The 19,485-nt window shown below is 35.5% G+C and overlaps 2 protein-coding genes across 5 annotated transcripts in view; one reads left to right on the forward strand and one right to left on the reverse strand.

The window, feature by feature from the left end:
* Positions 1–19,485, forward strand: part of LOC150104753 (structure-specific endonuclease subunit SLX4-like) — a 142,409-nt gene that overhangs the window by 116,164 nt on the left and 6,760 nt on the right. Inside the window, exon 5 of one of the 4 annotated variants that reach the window (XM_090395334.1) lies at positions 17,245–17,277. The exons of the other annotated variants lie outside the window; for them this stretch is intronic. The gene's annotated coding sequence lies outside the window, so the exon portion shown is untranslated. Of the gene's footprint in view, positions 1–17,244; positions 17,278–19,485 lie in introns of those variants that run through there. 4 annotated transcript variants of the gene reach the window in all.
* The window catches only part of mus312 (mutagen-sensitive 312), a 575,442-nt gene continuing 573,307 nt past the window's right edge, over positions 17,351–19,485 (reverse strand). Inside the window, exon 22 of the mRNA XM_090395332.1 lies at positions 17,351–17,908. Coding sequence (XP_090251458.1) covers positions 17,795–17,908 — 114 coding nt within the window. The 3' untranslated portion in view covers positions 17,351–17,794. The remainder of the gene's footprint in view (positions 17,909–19,485) is intronic.

The raw sequence follows: 19,485 nt of genomic DNA on the forward strand, positions 1-19,485 counted from the left end.
TAGTCAGAGAATCTTGCAGACTTGTAGCGGATTTATTTAGAAGTATAACATCATCCGCATAAAGCAAAGAGCTGACATTAACATCTCCAATTTTGATATCAGGTTTAATACCACATTCCTTCATAATGTGATCCATATAGATAATGAATAACAGAGGGGATAATGTACATCCTTGTCTCACACCAGATTTAACATTAAACCATCTTCCTGTACTTCCTTCAATTCTAACTGCTGACTCACAACTCAAATAAAGACTAAGTATTGCTTGATATAATGCCCCATTGACACCATATAACTGCAGCGTATTGAATAGCTTCTCTCTTGGCACCTTGTCATATGCCTTTTCCAAATCGACAAAACTTAAATACAGATCTTTGTTATATTCCCATGCTTTCTCGACTATTTGTCGTAAAGTGAAGATCTGATCCTGACAGCCTCAATTTGGCCTGAATCCAGCTTGTCCTTCACCAAGCTTTTCTTCCACAATTCTTCTCAACCGTTTCTCAAGTATACTTGCATAGATCTTGCCAGGAACACTCAGTAGAGAAATACCTCTGTAATTCTCACATTCAGTTTTATTTCCCTTTTTATATATGGGTACTATGAGAGCTCTACTCCAATCATCGGGAATTCTTCCCTCTGTCCAGGCTTTCTGAACTATGCAGTGCAGCCACTGTAAGACTCTTATACCACCATACTTCAGCATTTCTGGTCGAATATCATCTACTCCTGCTGCCTTTCCACATTTCAAGTCTTTGATGGCTTTTTCTACTTCAAGTATGGATATGTATTCCTGACTGCACGCCTGGTCAGTGTTTTTTATTACTGTGCTGTCATCCCTGCTTGTTTCATTTAGCAGTTTTTCAAAGTAATTACTCCATATTTCAAGGATATCTTTTTCTCCTGTTTTCATTTCACCTTTATCATCTCTAATTCCTTTTACAGCACTCTTTCCTCCATTCCTAAGCTTCTTCAACAACCTCCAGAATATTTTGCCACCTTCTTGATATTTATTTTCTATATTCTTGCCAAAGTCCTCCCATGACTTTTGTTTAGCTAGTTTTACACACTGTTTAGCTTTCTTACATTTGTCTCTGTATTCTGTAAGAGTAAAAGCTGACTTATTTGCTAGGAACTTTTGATATGCTTTCTTCTTTTCCTTCACTGCCTCTTTAACTTCCTGTGTCCACCAGGGAGTTCTGATTTTTTTATCCTTGCACACAACCTCACCACATGCCTCTCTGGCAGAATCAATCAATGTTTCCTTCAGAGTTTGCCACTGAATCTCCAAGGTTTGATTCCTGTTCTCAAACTCTTTCATTTTCTTTTCAATAATATTTCTGTATTTTAGTCTACAGTTCACATCTGAGAGCTGCTCAACTTTTATTCGCTTTAAAACTTTCTTACATGTTATTCTTTTCAATATGAAATTCAATTTTATCCTGCTCAAGACTAAATAGTGATCACTTCCAATTTCAAATCCTCTGTACACTCTGGTGTCCTGCACCAGGGAGAAAACATCACTATCAACAATAACATAGTCAATGAGACTTTTCTTATTCCTAGCCTCTTCTCTCCATGTGAATTTGTGCACATTTTTATGTTGGAACATGGTGTTAGTAATAACCAGTCCATGTCCTGAGCAGAAATCCAACAGATATTTGCCATTATTATTAGCTTTGCTCTTTTCTCCAAATTTTCCCAAAATATTTTTGTATGTCTCACAATCATTTCCTACTCTACTATTTAGATCCCCAACAAGGACCAACTTTTCCTTTTTCATTGTGTCAGTTGCTTTTTCTAAAGCCTCAAAAAATTCCTCCACTTCTACCTTAGTAGAACCTTCTGTGGGACCATAGGCACAAATAAGTCTCATTGTCCAGTTCCCCATTCTCATATTTGCCCACATTACTCTACTTGAGACTGACTGCCATTCAAGAAGATTAGCCTCGTATTTTGTGTTGAATACTATGGCTACTCCTTCTTTTCCTTGATTGTCATTGCCTGAATATAACATTTTGTATTTATTGCTCAGAAAGATCTCACCAGTTTTGGTCTTTTTTGTTTCAGTCACCCCTATTATGTCGATCTGGTACTTATCTAATTCCTCAGCTAGCTCCATTTCTTTGCCATTCAGGCTTCTTACGTTGATAGTACCGATCTTTAACTCTGGTGATGTTGAGTTGGGGTTTGTTTTCAGATTTGTTCCAGTAGCTGACTTTTCGCTGTTTGCCCTGGTTCCCTGGCGAAAACAACGGGGGCCTTGTTTAACCGGGCGACGCCCCAGCCGGCATGAAATTTTGTCATGTTGTACCATCATTTTTTATTTTCGTTTAACCAATAAGAATACAATTTGGTCGGCTAAATCCCAAATTGCCAGCCCATCCTCGTTCGTTCAGTATCAAAGTAGATACCCAACAGGGTGCACCACGAGAAGGTGAGGATTGGACATTAGGTCAGAAGCCCTGGTCGGTTCTCCGCATTCCTTTAAAGGCTATGTGGAGGTCTCCTCTCAGTTATACAGCTTTGACCCTTAAGCACCCCTATTTTTGAATTTTCTGAAAAATACTCATTTTCAAACTTTTCTTTGCAATTAATTAGATCTCAAGATAATTTTTTTTCTCATTTAATTATTTTCTGTTCTGGTACATGTAAAATTGCAGGAGGGATGCAACTGTGCTGCATAAAGGATTTCTCTTACATATTAAATCTGCAGTATTGTGAACCTATAATACTCTGATAATATTATATTCATATAATATTTTGCGAAGATATGTTTTATAAGTTAAAAGTTATGCAGTTGTTTTTTTGATGGTGAAAATTTGTACAGGATAACAGTTAATCAAGACGATGCAGGGATTTGGCAGGTAGATTTTAATAGCCAGCCGGGATGGGCAAAAGATAGATCTCATTCTCTGTGGAAAGGCATAGTTATGCATTTTGGGATACAAAGACTACAAACTGTGTGTTGAACTTAAATGATAATTTTATATTATTAGGCAATATCATATTTAAAAATGTAGTATTGGAAATATAATAAAAATTGTGAACTATTATTTGATTTCAGAGAATATAGATTTAATGGATGAATTAAAAAAGACTGGAAACTGCTAATCTAGAGTATGTTTTATCTTCATGTCACGTTTATCATCTCCGATTTCTTTTTTTTTTACAGTACTTTTTCATCCATTTCTAAGCTTTTTTCAGTAGACTCCAGAACATTTTGTCACCTTCCATATCTTTATCTTCTGTATTCTTACCAAAAGTCTTCCCATGACTTGCTTAGCTGCTTTTACATGCTGATTTACTTGCTAGGAACTTATGATAATGTTTAATAAAACTTTTAAGTCACAAAAGCATGCTCCTGTTCACTTGCTATCTTTCTCTGCACTAAATCAACAGCACAGCACAGTCTTGAGCTGTAGTGGTAATGTTATAAACTAATTCTTGCACCTGTTATCTCTCTGATATCCTATTTCAAATTATGCATGTTGCATTTTCCTACAGCTGTTTTTCCTTAAACATTTTAGAAATCACTCACATCATTTTGATACATTCTTAATATGGAACTAAAAGACCAATGATTATGAAAATTTCATGTTTGGAGCAGATGGAATGAAGAGTCAGGATAAAAGAAGATTGATAAAGTAGATGAAAAAATAATAGAAAAATTTAGGATGAAGCTGGAAGAAGAAGAATATTGTAGAGGCATTATAGGGTGAAATGCAATAATAATTTATATGAAAGTCAGTAAAGAAATTGAAAGTGCAGTACGAGTAGCAATTAACCAGCCAGGCCAAGAAAGAGCTCATGCAGCCATTAGTAGGATGATAATAGTTAATGAAAATGGTAACCAATACAGGGATGTAGTTCAGGTATTTAATCAACAGTTCCATAACATAATTTTCATTTTTGTATGTGTGTGACATCATGCAGAGCTTCAGTGTGGAGGGAATGGTAGGTGAGATACAAGGATGTTTTTAAGGGATTATTCTAGTGAGTTGTCCCTTGTTTAATACGAGCCTTACAATGATTTAAGTCCCAGAAAAGTAGAAAAAGAGTAAAATCATTCTGTTTCCCAAAGAGCATGATAAGTTTCAAATTATAAGTTGGTTTGTGTGTGTCTGGAGTTGTGGTTCAGTACTGGAAAGATTGCTGAAGGTGACTGATAATTGCAAAATTCTTTCTGATGGTACAGGTTCAGAAAAGGCAGTTTGTGTAATCTACTTATTATTACAATGGGGCATATAATTGCATGGGACAAGGAAGATGCATACAGTAGCATATTTAGATTTTGCAAAAACATTTGACATATTGATGGGTTATCAGCACAGATGCTAAAAGACAAATTATACAGCTGAAATGGCTGTATAATTTGTCTCAGCACAGGGATTTTCAAAAAGCTGGTAAGAGATCTGATACAGAAATAGGTTGACAAAGAATTTGTATTTTGCAATGAACAGCATGGGTTTATTAAGGGAAGGTTATATTTGAGTAACTTGCTCATATTTTATAAAAATGTCACAGTTGAGTTAGACCAGGGAAATACATACACCATGGTACTTTTGGACTTTGCTAAAGCTTTTGATAGGATTCAGTGTAAAAGTCTGTTACATAAGTTGGAGTATATGGGATTGGATTACTAGTCTGGATAAGAGTTGAGTGATGTATGGGGGATGTGAGTATACAAGATTTAAGGTGACCAGTGGTGGGGATCAGTCTTTGTTCTATTGTTATTCAATCTTTATATTAATGACATTAGGAAGGATTTGGCAATATGTGATTATGCATAGATAAGCAGGGTAAATCAGGAATGTAACTGACATGCATGCAGTACTTGCAGAATAATTTTATTTAAATCATTTGTGGGCATGTGAAAATGGCTGTCAGTTCAGTAGTAGTAGTAAAGTTTTGCTCTTTGGTGTAATGACATATCCGATGGCATATTATATTGGCAGAATTATGTTAGAAGAAACTGATTAGTCTAGTGACCTTGGAGTTTTAGCAGATAAGTTTAACTTCAGGGGTCATATAGCAAAAAATTGCAAATACAATTCGGAGATTGCAACGTTAAAATGAACATGTAAGAATAAAGAAGCCATTTTGTCTCTTTACAAGACGTTGATATGACTTCATCTGAACTACTGTGTGCAGATCTGATTTCCAAGGATAAAGGTGATACAGTGGACAGGATGCAAAGAAGAAGAATGTTAAAGATGATAAGATTATGGAATGTAGGTTATGAGGAGAGATTGAGAATTTGAAGTAGAAGATGAACAACTTCTGGGCTGGTTTGAAGGTGGTGTACAAATTATATCTGCAAAGGAGTCCTAAATATTTGTTCAAATGTTCCTTTAAGATAGAGTATGCTGATCCTTTTAACATCAGATTGCAATCTGGAAGAGGATGATAATGATCAAATTTTTCTTTATCAAGGTCTCATACAGTAAGTTTTATTTAATTTAATTATTCTAATAAAAGAAATTCAGAAGAACAAATTGTGCTTGCTTGGTGTACAAGGCTTTTGATAATACCTATTTTTGTGATGGATGATGATGTGAAGATGCATGGATATATCTGCCTATAAAGGATGGCTTCCTGTAAACAGAAAATTCAATATTACCAGCAGAGTTATGATGTATTAAAGTATCCAAAAAGGGAAGATTTTTGTTAGATTCACATTCAGTAGTGAACTTGATAGGAGTTAATTTTATGCAGAAATTGAAGTACTGTTTCAGAGTGAGACCAGTTTATAGAGATATCATCCCCAAAATGTTGCCAGATACGAGATTGAGGATAAATGGTGTTAGAAATCTAATCCCCTAAATGCTCCATAAAATAATCAGCCAAAGCAGGTGATATAGGACAACCCGTCACAGTAGCAGGATTTGCTAAGTGCCATTGGCTAGACACAGCTGTTCACTGGAACAGTGCCAAGATGCTATACTACATTAGGTTCAAATTTGATAATCTATTTCTTGAATCGTGCGAAGCTCCTATATCACTGTCCTAATCTTAATTGGACAATCTGTATGCCTATTTCTGAGTTTGCCGAACTGATTGCTGTTAATTGTTTATAATTCTTTATATTTTTATATTATATTTTTACAGCGCCTACGGTGCCCAATTCCCTGAGTTCCAGACTCATAGGCTGGTTCTCCTTCAATTCTGATAACTCTAATTTTGAATTCTCGAAAAGGGGGTTCCGCAACCCTGGTGCCCCCCCCCCCAGTTCCGGACTGGTAGGCTGGTTCTCTTTGAATTCTGATGACTCGACACTCAGGGTAGCCCCTGAGTTTCAGAACGTTTCAAAAAACGTGACATACAAAGGCTTATCATTTTATATATATATATAAAATGATAAGTTTATCCTATAGGGTAGATTTATTTAATACATCTATTCCCACATCTCTGAACTCTAATAGCGTTTCCTCCTACTGAACTGCTGCAATTGAAACGTGATATTATATGTATGACTCGTTCTTGTATTCAGAATTTAAATGCTGTTACCAGTTTTTCTGTCTTCTCGCTAAAGAAGCTCATGATATATTGAGCAAAATATATAGAAGTAATAAATTATATTTAGTTTTCTCTTACATGTGTGAAGCCATATTCAAAAAGTATAGTAAAATACAAACCTTAAGTGTCAGAAATTGGAGCATTGTTTATGAAACTTCAATCTCTTTTATGGCTTATGTATCACAATAGAATTTTGCTTTGCCTAATTTTGATTTTACAAATTGTCTAATTGAAAGCCATGGAAGTAACTTTTAATAGATTTTAATCAAGTTCATAAAAATGATCTAATTAAAATCCACATGAACCATAGACATATTGTTTTGTATATCTTAAATCCCAAATTTAATTTTTGACATATTGTTCTAGGAATATTATTTTAAAAAATATGACATATTTTGTATCATACATGTAACAGGAAATGAAATTGATTTCTTGGTTAGTTGCTTTAAAAAAAAGGGACTGCAGTAATTGCAGTGAATTAGTTTCTGTGTTTTGTATTCGATTTCATATCAAGAAGTCTATACTTATGTTCATGCAGTTGAACAGTAGAGATGTTGATCAGCAGTTAAATAAGTTTTTCTTTCTAATAAAGGTTTTGGTTGGAACTGTATGATTCTGCATTATCAAAACAAGTGGATCATTTTTTTCATTCGAACTGACAAGCACCATTATATTTTATTCTTTGCTAGACTATTGGATTTCCATACAGCTGCACCGAACTTTTGAAGTTCAGAGAAGAGCGATTTAATCATTTTTAAATCGAGAATTTTATTTTATTTTATTTTTTTATAACACATTACTTTTTCTTTGGATTAGTTTCAAATGTATATTTAACTTGCATGTGACAAAATTTTTTTTGATAGCCATATTGGCTCCACACTTTAAAAGCAATTACAATTATATTAATAACAAAAGCTGTAAATGTGAATCTCTGGTTGTTCTTATATGGTGATGTGCATTAACTAATCTACTTAGGATAAACTTAATTATTTAATTAAGTTGGTAATATTTTATTGCTGAATTCAAGTCTGGAATTTTCAACAGTATCACAAATTTTTAGTAAATTAAAAATAATCTTATAGCTCAAACCCAAAAGGGTGTTTTAAAGATGTAATGGCCTCTGTGTAGAGTCATTATTTCATTCCATTTAATTTTTTGTCCTATCCTATCCTATTCTCTCAGTCATACGGCTGGTGGGGGTGGCTGTATGCTACCATACCAGGGAGATGATTATGAGCAAGGTGGTTTCCTGTTGCCTTCTTTGCCATAGTATATTTTATGACTGTAGCCGTGTGTGTTCATGGGACTGGTCTGCCTGTTTTGAGGGATGAAAAACCCTAGTTATTGGGGGGGGGGGAACTCTCCACCTCTGTATGAGACCAGTTAACTCACTTTTAGTTGAAAGAGACCAGATAAAGGTTCCTCACGTCACTAACGGGAATTGAACCCAGGTTCTTTCCGACTAAAGGGCTTTGTCTATGCTGACTGAGATACGGAGGCTCCTAATTTTGTGTATTGTGTCAAATGTCTCATTTTATGGTGGTAGTTTTTTTTTTCTTTTCTTTTTTTCCCCCAAGACAGATGGTAACATCTTCCTGTTTATCCACAGTAGACGAAATTAGCCACTAGCACTTTATGTACTCCTGAATGTGTCAGAGGATGGAAGAAATGGATCTGGGATTTTTTTAGTCAATGGAGTTAAGTGGTATGAAGATTATATAGTCATTTGCAGTAAACCTGTGGCCAATGAGAGAAAATTAATTAAGCAGGCCAAAGTAAATCCAAGAGTTTTTTTACTACATAGAAGTAAGAGAAAAAATGATTATGGAAAGATAACTTTACTCAGTGCTGATGTTAGGAAAGTGACAGAAGCAGAAGAAATACTAAGTGATCCCTTTGAATGGATATATCATCCAGGTGGAGACTTTGCAGTTACTGATGTGAGAATTGAGGTAAATAAACTAGAGATACTCAACATATTGAAAAATATCAATGTGGTACAATAATGTGCAAGAGAATTGGCAGTGCCTCTGACAAACTTGTTTAATCTAAGTCTCAGCTCTGGCAAGGTTCCAAGAGAGCAAGATAGTTTCATTACATAGATTGCTAGAGTGGTGGTTAAAGTATTGGTAAAGTTGGTTAAAGGTATTTAGGAATGGGTGGATAGGAATATGACACTCTATGGGCCAGCACAGCTTTGTAAACAATGTCTTGACTTTGTAATTTATTCTCATTTTATAATTCTGCTGTCACTCACCTTACTAAAGAAAAGGAAACACCATGATATGCTGAACTTTGCAAAAGCATTTGACACAATGCCACATGGAAATGGATATGAGGCTGCGGCATGGATAGGGTAATGTGATGTATGACTAAATAAGCACATAATAACCACAGTAATAAGTAAATATTTCATCCTAAGTATCTTAGAGCTTCGTCAGTACAGTTAATTCAAACAATACTAGGAATAACATTGTTTTGTATTGTTTGAATTAACTGTACTGACAATGTCCTAAAATACTTAGGATGAAATATTTACTTATTAAAACTTATTACGTGTGTTTGTTTAGTCATGAATTCTCCACAGGTTTCACTGTATAATAAATGTGATGTATGGTGGAGTGGAATCAAGGGAAATGAGGTGACTAGTGGAGCCCTGAGTTGTGTACTAGCACCACTACACTTTCTGATATAGTAGGAAATTTAAGGAGGGGGATATTCAGTTGTTTGATGATGATACAAAACTGCGGAGGGAAATAATTGATAAAGTAATGTAGACAGCCTGCAGGTTGATTTAAATAAATTGGCAGTGTGGGAAAAGGACAACAATTGTCAATTTAGTGTTGCAAAATGACAAGGCTAGGGCTCTAGGGGAAACAATAGTAGATAGTGTTTAAAGTTCAGAGGACATATTGCAAAAGTTGGCAGAATAGCTCAAAGGATTCTTGGATGTTGATGAATGCAGTGATAAGTAAAAATAGGGAGATAATTATCCCTCTTTATAAGCCTATGATTCAGCAACATTTTGACAGCTGTCCATAGATCTAGTCACTTAGGCTTCTTGAAGGTGTTGAGGATTCAGATGAGTGACCAAGCTGGTGACAGGTCTGTGGAATGCTCCTGAGGACAGATTGAGGTGTGTGGATTGTTGAGGTTGGTTGATGGGCAGACAAGTGAGGATGGTTGCTAAAGGGATTCTATAAGTTTGACACAAAAGAAATTTTTCAATACATGAGGAGTAATAGAGAGAACAAGGGGGGGGGGTCACCGCTGGTATTGCCAGAGGTAGTTGTGGTGTACCAATGGATTAAGGAGAGGTCTGATAGGTATTGTGTGAATAATGTTTAGTATGAGTCTCCAGTGATGAATCTTTTGACTCCATGGAGATACACATATTACAATAATAATAATAATTTAACTATGGTGACATAGTTAAATTATTATATATCCCCAAAATAGAGGAATAGGAAATTTTACTATGATCTTGTATGTTACCAAAAGGGAAGGGGAAAGGGAGACGGCATGAAATATTTTTATTTGTTTTATAAGGATTTGAGCTGGTGGCAAAATAATATATCACCGGAATGAATTAACTTTGGCCCTATGTGTTAGTGTTTTTGAGGATATGGTTATTTAATATGGGTTACTGTAAATGGAGAGTGATATTGAATGAACCACATGAAAGACCTGTAATGAATATGTCTAGGAAAAGTATACAGTTATTTGATTGTTTACTTTTTGTCTTGGCCATGGGTCAAAATAAGAAATATATCATTAGCAGCGTGAGCACATTGTCGTTTTGAGTATAGCTGCGTTAATCACCTTACTGGCTATGATGTGAAGTATACAATGAAATAACATGAATACAAAGCCATATGTGGTTAATGACTGGTCTCTTAAAGTGTTCTATATAGAAACTGGGATGGAAAGTCCCACTTACTTTTTTTATTTACTGATTTTTATGTGAATCCATTTCACGAAAGCCTGTTAACCTACAACATACACTACAAGGATTAGATAATTAGAACTCTGCTCATACTAAGCATGGAACTTTTTTCAAGTCCCAATAAGCAAGGAGGGGGGGTCTCACACCAGGCAGTGAAATTACCATCCCAGAAGAGATTCACAAGTATCTATACCCATTATAGGATATGAATCCACAGCATAACCAACTTGATGCTGCTTATATATTTCTCCCTTACCGATAAAACAACCAGTATCACCATTATCTGTTCATTGAACATCTGCAGGTGCCATATGATCACTCTGATGCTTGATGTATCACACAATCCTTGCCATGCACTCCTGTTGTATGCTTTTCTGGAAGTTTTAATGCTCTGATCTTCAGAGCGTTAAAACACACACACCATCCATCTCATTTGTTGGTCTATCCCTTCCTCTTTTTCCAGGAACTTTACCTTCTAATACTGTTCTGAGAAGTCCTCCTTCTAACGTGTCTAAAATATTTTAACTTTCTTCTGTCAATATCCTTAAAGTTCTACTGATCTTTTCTAACACCCATCCATTTGTACATCTTTCAGTATATGATATCCTCAATAGTCTGTCTTCTGTAACACCACATCTCAAAAGCAGCTAGCCTTTTCTTATCTGACTTCTTTAGGTTTCAAGCCTCACATCCATAAGTCGCTGTTGGAAAAACAACTGCATCCAAAATCCTCAACTTTGTTGCAGTAAATTTGAATAATTCAAAAATGTTAAGGGAAAGCGACATTTAGGATGATCAAACTCTTTTATGGTATATTAGTAAATTTGTGATGTCTTCATCTTGTTGATGAGATTTTTACAATGAATTCTTATGAAGGAAGGAGAGTAATTTCTCTCTCCTTCTTTGAATGAGAAACAAACTGGAATAAATCATTCTTCTCCTTTCAGAGGTTATATATCCACAGCAGCACTGAAAAGTATTTTGGCAAACACTTTTTTGTACATAATTTTATTATAATAACTTCAGAAATTTATACACATTGATAAAAACAACTTCTAATTTTTTAGGAAATGAGAACGTAAACTAGGTTATTAATTACAAAAACTTTTAATTAATAATTACCTATATTTTGGCAATGTTACATTGCCATCATCAGGAATTACAAAAAAAACAGCATGTGCATGCAGGCACTAACACCGAGCAAACGAGTCTGAATAAAGGCAACAGAAGTCGGGCCTAGAGTCCTAAATGGTGATCCCTAGTAGGCTAAATTGGGTTGTCTTGGCCATTGGGCTGACAATCTTAGAATGTATGCTTTCCAAATTCCAGCAATCTCATGCATCCAAATTTGTTGAGGTTTGGAGAGCTGAGCTGAGGTAGATTCAAGGAATAGTCTTTCGTAGTTGTACTTACTGCGGTGTAATAAAGTGGCCTTCTTCCAGCATATCCTGTAGTGGGTGTCCAAAGCATGGTCAGCAAGTCCATAGTGGCTGTATTAGTGGAACCAAATGTAGCCCTTGTGTTCAGATATCCTGATATTGCTGTCCTGCCTATTTGGCTGTAGTAGGACAGTTTGCAACTGCAAGGGACCTGGTATACTCCTGGTAGAGCTAGGAGATGTGACCGGTCTTTGGTGGAGTGATAAGAGATGCTAATTTCTTATGTGGTTGTAAGGTCATATTTCTTTAGGATTTTTGTTAATTTTTCAGGTCCCCAGCCAAAAGGCTGTGGGGTTCGAATCCTGCCGTGGGCATGGATGTTTGTCTGTGAAAACACTAGTGGTGCAGTAGATGATGAAGGTGAGTGGTGAAGATGGAGAGTTGTAGAGTAGGTACCCTCTCTCAATGAGTCTTTGGACTCCCTGGAGGTGTTATGTAATAATAATAATATATGGAATGGTGATAGATTTAGAGTAATCTCTGCTTTGAAGGGGGAAGGGAGGGTTGTGGTTAATATTTTTCTTTTGAATTTTTTTTGGGTTGCAGCTATTGGCTAAGAAAGTATTCAGGATATGGTCAAGTTCAGTATTTAGGGCATTGCTATCTGAAAGATTAATTTTGCCCTGTTATATAGGATTTTTTTATATTTCCATATAGTTGGGAGGGGAGGTTACTCTGGTAAATGTATCTATCTGTATGTGTAGGTTTTCTGTAAATGGAGAAACCCAGGGATCCATCAGGCTGGCATGTAATCAGAGTGTCTAGGAAAGGGAGACTGCTGTTATTTTTTGTTTTCCTTTGTCAAGGTAAACTGGATCCTGGTGTGTTGATTATTTAAGTTTGTTGTGAAATTGTGGCGCCAAATGGAGAACACATCATCTATATAGTATAGCCAGACAGTGAGTTTATGTGGGGGGGTAGAGTTTAAGGCTTTTTCTTCAGAGCTCTCCATAAAGAAGTTGGCCAAGAGTGGAAAGAGTGAACAACCCATGGCTGTCCCCCCCTCTATCTGTTTGTAGAATTTTCCTTGCCAAATGAAATAGCCTGAGTTCATGGTGAACTGAAATAGGGTTGAGATCAAGAGGAAATTTCGCTTAAATGAGGTCTAAGGTATCTTTGAGCAGGACATTGGTGAATAATGAGGAGACAATAAAACTGACCATTATGTCAGTGTATTGGAGTGTGAGGTTGTCTATATTGGCTTTAAAGTGGGCTGAGTTGTTTGTGTTATGTGTTGCCAGTATATTGTGTGGGCACCATGGCTAAATGTTTGGCTAATTTGTATGTCGGAAAATCAATGCCATCCACAATGGGATGTAATGGTACATTTTGTTTATGGAATTTTGGTAGTCCATATATGGGGAGGGGGGGGGGTCTAGAGCTAAAATATTTTAATCTGTCACTTTTCCACAGGCTAAAAGGTTTCAAAGCACACTTAAACAATCAACACCCCAGGATCCAGTTTACTTTGGAAAAGGAAAACAACAGCGTCTCCCTTTCCTAGACACTCCGATTACATGCCAGCCTAATCACCATTCCATATATCTGGGATACACTGGAAAAATTAACAAAAACCCTAAGGAAATATGACCTTGCAATCAGTTACAAACTACATAAGAAATTGGCATTTCTTATCTGCTCCTCCAAAGACCAGCCACTTGTGCTAGACCGACCTGGAGTATACCAGGTCCCTTGCAGTTGCAAACTGTCCTACTATGGCCAAACAGACAGGACATCGGAACAAAAGGACTAGTTTCACCAATACAGCCACTCATGACTTACTGACCATGCTTTGGACACCACACGATATGCTGGAAGAAGGCCACATTATTAGACCACAGCAAGTACAAGTATGAAAGACTCTTCCTTGAATCTGCCTCAGCTCTGAAAAACTTTCCAAACCTCAACAAATTTGGGTGCATGAGACTGCCAAAAATTTGGGAAGTATACATTCTAAGATTGTTAGCCCGCTAGGACTGACTTATGTTGCCTTCATTCAGCCGCATTTGCTTAGTGTGAGTGGCTGCATGTACATATCGTTGTTTTTGTGATCCCTGAAGATGGCAGTGTAACATTGTTGAAATATAAATAGTTATTAAAGTTTTTATAATTAATAATCTAGTTTATGGTGTCATTTTCTAAAAAAATTAGAAGATATGCCTTACCTTAGCCTATAAGCTTATCTACAAGAATTGATGAAAACATTTATTATTATTTTTTTTTGTATTAATGTATGATTACTTTTGGAAAGCGAGCAAAAGTATTTTTACAAAAATGAGTTACAATAACACTTACTATGTAGAAAGTTTTTTACCTTGGGTATATATATTATGTTAAAGATACCAAGCAATTTTATAAGCGAGGGTTTTTAATCTTTTTTCCCAAGTAAGCAAACAGACAAGTAAGTCAAGTTTGCGGCTGCATGTAGTGCAACTCATGGTAAAGGCAGAGCAATGAGGTCAAAGCACCTTATGGCAACTTGTTTAGGTAAAATATTTATAAGCTCTGTATTACTTCACCCTTGGCATTTTTTAGGTCTGGCTCCCATTAATGAGACCGCAATAAAGGTCGAAACTGGTATGAGTAGTGACCATTACCTTAATGCATAGCATCATACATTTCTGCAAGGAAATGTGCATTGCATTAGGGGAAAATTCTAAGGAAAGTGATCAGATCTTGCTCCACCTTTACCATGAGTTGCACTACGTGCAGCCACAAACTTGACTTACTTGTCTGTTTGCTTACTTTGGAAAAAGGATTAAAAAAGCCTAGCTTATAAAATTGCTTGGTATCTTTAAAATAACACTTACTATTCAAAACAAAAATTCTTTATCCAATATCTTCTAGAAGTCAATATTTTGTAACATAATCATTGGCACTCATAACAGCTGTGCAGCATTTAGGCATCAAGTTGATCATCTTAACAATACAGTTGAGCAAAATTTTTTTTTTTTAAATTTCTTCACTCAAAGCAACCAAGAATTGGTCTTTATTTGAAAATTTACATTGTCTCACATTATCTATCTATCTCTTGCTATGAGTTCTCTATAGGATTCAGGATTCGAATGATTAGGTCATTCTAAAAGTCTTATACTCTTTGGCTAAAAGTAATCCTGGATGCAGTTTGATCGATGTTTTGGGTCATTATTTTGCAGAAAATTCCATCATTTGGCATTTTTTGCATAAGGTAGCATTGCCTTATTTAAGATTTCATAATAAACAACATGATATATAGTTGCTTAAATAAGGAGTAATGGGCCTACCACTTTAAGAGAAAAAAGCAATTCTCATACCATGACTTTTCCTCTTCTGTACTTTACCATAGGTACCTGATATCTGGAATTGTTCTTTTGATTTTTTGGCAATCTAATATCACCAAATAAGACAAGATCTTAGACCAGTTGGTAGCTGTCCAATTACAATGAGTCTTAGCAATATTTCACTGGGCCTGTCTGTACTTTGCAAAAATAAGTGGCTTCTTGCTAGGTCGACAACCTAATTAACCTTGTTCTTTTAGTTATCGTTATATATTTAATCCATAATTCTCAGTCTTTTTCACAGATGTCCTTGTCTAATTACTAATTCTCTACTACTACTTTAAAGTTCGCAGAGTATTTTTTGATTTTCAGCATGGCGCTTATTAATATTCTTAAACTTATTATAGGCATTAAAAAACAATATTTTCTTAGATAAAATTTGTTAATAATAACTTGCCAAAATATTGATGAACCCAACAAATAACGAAAAATCAGAAAAACTATGTAAATGTAACACATTTCAGTGCTATCCTATTTGCACAGTGCATGTGACCACTGAGTTCACAACTAGTCTGCAGGATTTGAGGTCAAATATTCTTGAAGTGCTGCTGCACTAGGACCCCCCCCCCCCCCCGAGTTACAATTCTTAATTGTTTCTGGGTGATTTGACTATGGTGGCTTGAATCCTGCAAATATCATCCATTTGATAAACTGCATTATTTATATGGTGTTATGAGAAAGTACTGATAAACCTGTTCATTCTTTAACAAGTAGCTTTAAATGATCATATGTACTAGACATATTTATTAAATATTAAATACACTGCTTGGAAAGAAGTCAATGGAAAACCCCATGAGCAAAGTGCATCGTGCCATGTAATGAGTCGCATTTTGGAGGAGTATGATGCTCTCAAGTCAGTGCAACTGTGTCTGGGTGAAATGCCTACGAGAAGGGAACTAACGGAGTTTGAAAGAGGTATTGCAAGAGGATGCAAGCTTGTCTATTTGACAAATTGGGCTATCTCAGGTCTACAGTCAGTGATACCATACTGAGATGAAGTGCAGGAAGTCAACTGCAGGTGCTACTTGCATTGGACGACCCATCACACTCACCAAAAGTAACTGTAGGGCGCTACAAAGGATAATATGTAAAAGCCGACATGTTGAATGCGGAGTTCCTAGCATCGACTGAAACGCAAATCTGCACCAGAACCCAGGCTCACAATATGCAAAACCCATGTTACCCAAAGCAGTGTGTACAGCGGGACATGGAAGCTTGAAAAGCTGAGTTACGGTGCAACAAATCATGCTATACCCTCTACCAAATAGATGGACAGGTGTCGTGGATGCCTCATGAATGTCTTTTACCAGAATGCAAAACCCCAACCATGAAATTTAGAGGTGGCAGCATTATAGTATGGTCCTGTTTTGGCCTTGAACCTTTTGTTGTGGTGCTACGAACATTGAGAGCTATCTGAACATTCTGAATGCAGTGCTTCCTACTTTGTGGCATTTCTATGGAACTGACCATTATCCATTTCATAAGCTGTCACTGCGTGGGTTTTGGACATTAACGTCACCACACTTGACTGGCCTCCAGTCAGGTGTGGTGACGTTCCAATTGTAAGCCTGTGGAAAGTATTGCCCTGCACTCATCGGAGGCCCTACATCTTATTAAGGTTACCATGGTGTCTGTTGGCTTCTTTCCAAGCAGTGTTTGTTTGCATTAGAAGGATTAGTATTTTTAATCATTAGTTTAACATAGGTTATGTGAATTTGGACGTTTAGTTATCATTACATTTTTAGCAAGGATATAGCAGAAAGTAACAATGTGGATTATTTTTTGCAGTAATTCCTTTGACCAATAACTATGGACATGCCACACAGGCTTCATATTACTATAATAATGAAGTACTGTCTGTTTTTGAATCAATGTTACAAAAAATTCCCTCATTCACTAGAACAGTGAATGAGGGAATTTTTTCCTCATTCACTGAATGAGGAAAATACTAATTTTATATCATGTGTATTATTGATTAAAAGATGTTCCAAGATCATAATTCCTTTTTTGGTAATTTTCATAGGGTTTCTGCAGTCTCAAAAAGTTTAAGAACATGCTGGGCTAACTGATTTGAATTTCTTAAAATGTGATTTTCCTAGCTAGCAAAATATAAAAAAGGTACAAAGAAGTTAATACCATCATTTTATTTAATCAAGAGTCATTAACATGAATTTTGGTTTGTAGTGCAAATTAATCAACATTCATTGCAACTTAAAAGAATAAGTTACCTCCATATGTAAAACCTGAGTCTAATCTCGTCTTTCAAGGATAGCAGGTTAGCCACTGGCTCTTGAAATACTAATTCAATAATGTTAATAGTTTATACACTGGACTCATATGCCTATACCGGGATGGAATATTTTTATACTCAAATTAAAATTACAATTCAGCACAAGTGGCTTTACACATTAATGGTATATAAATGGACATTCGATGCTTGGTAAATTAGGTTCATATTTATGTACAGAAATTACTTGAGCAAACCCTGAAATAATTAAAATGTCATCCAGATACTTCTCATAAACATCAATTATTTTAAAATCCTTAAATAATATATACATATACACAGTGAATCAGGAATTCTCTTCTGCTGCTAATTTATTTAACACTCTTTTCCTAAATCTTTTACATCTTGCCTGTTGCTTCATTCTATATTTCTCTTCTCTAGGCATGGTAAATGTGATACACTGTAAAATAAATTATAATGAATTCTTTAAGTTTTGACTTCTATTCGACAAACTAACAGCTGTACCAAATGTAAGTTTATTAAATAATTTACACCTAGATTACTTAACATTAACAATCAATTAACTTTCTCATACTCATTCAAAGGAAAAATTATATTGAATGTACATTTAGCCATTTTTTTTAATGCCAGCCACTAGTAATTTTTACTAACCAGCATGCTAATATTGTGTAGATGCTACTTTTAAAGTTTCAATATGCAACCAAGTTTTACAAGCCACTGATAGTGCAAATCTTAGTATTCCATTACTTAAAACCTCTTGACAAAGAATTCACATATTTTATTATTGCTATTGATCACTCTTCTAACATTCCTTTCAAACTGTTTATTCTCATCAGAGACCATGATAGCTCACCAGGTGCAGTGATATAGTTGAATTCTTTTAAGCTCTTTTTTTCATTATTTATTACAACCTTGCAAATATGTTTCGTTTGCAATTATTTTCTTTTCTTTCTTTAATGAACATACGTAAATAGGAATTAAGGAAGGAAAAACTGTACAAAAGTTTTTTAAAAAATATCAAAAGTGGAACAGCTTTCATAGATAAACTGTAGATTCAAAAAATACACAAATATTATTTGGAACCAAACCTTGAAGTCTCAGTAATAAACTAAATGACCAAGCCAGGAAGGCATGAAATTTGAATTTTTCTGATTCATGTTGAAGTCTCTGGAATTAGTAAATTATTTACATCCCAAGCTAGCATTAACAAAAGAATAAGGACAGTCACTTGTGATGATGTCCTGTGATTACTGCTGACAGGAGGATAGGGTGGTGAAGCAAAATTTGTGTAGAATTACACCATTTCTATTGCAGTTCACTGGATTCTGCAGATGAGCTGCTCCCAAGTAAAGTCTCTATGATTTGAAACAGGATTTATAATAGTAGTGTGGCTTTCTTCCACTGCATGTTGTGCTAATCTGCTTACTGAATATATATATATTTTTTATGTCCTTTTCTTCTTCATACCACGCTGGGTCTGTCCTGTCAGTCCAAAATATTGACAGGATATAAAAGACCTGAAGGGTTTGTAGGTGATTCTAATTTTGTGTCGTTTTAGGAGTAAGCCCAGTCTGTCTGTTGTATCTTTGATGCAGGATAGGGATATGGTGTGTGTATATATATAGACTGGTTGAGAGAGTGCAAGGTTTTTTTTTTTTGCAATCATACTTTTCAAATAATATACATAAAGCCTATTATTCCAGAAGCATTGCAGGTCTTAAATGAAATTCACTCAGCCTGCAGGCTCAGGTTTTGAAAATTCATTAGCTACGAAGTATATTGTTTAATATAACAGCTTCACACATGAAAGAGAAAACTATATAGAATTTATTACGTCTCTGAACTCTAATAGTGTTTCCTCCTACTTACAGCTATGAATGAGATGTGATACATGCATGCTGTATGATTCATTATTGTATTCATAACTTAAATTGTTGTTACCACTGCCTTCTCCTGAATCAAGGTCATAACATATACATGGCTTCCTGTAAACAGAAATTCAATATTGCCAGCAGA

This window comes from Typopeltis vanoorti, chromosome 7, assembly GCF_054136105.1.
Source record: "Typopeltis vanoorti isolate ZY-2024b chromosome 7, IOZ_Tvanoo_1.0, whole genome shotgun sequence".
In the NCBI taxonomy this organism is placed as follows: Eukaryota; Metazoa; Arthropoda; class Arachnida; order Uropygi; family Thelyphonidae; genus Typopeltis; species Typopeltis vanoorti.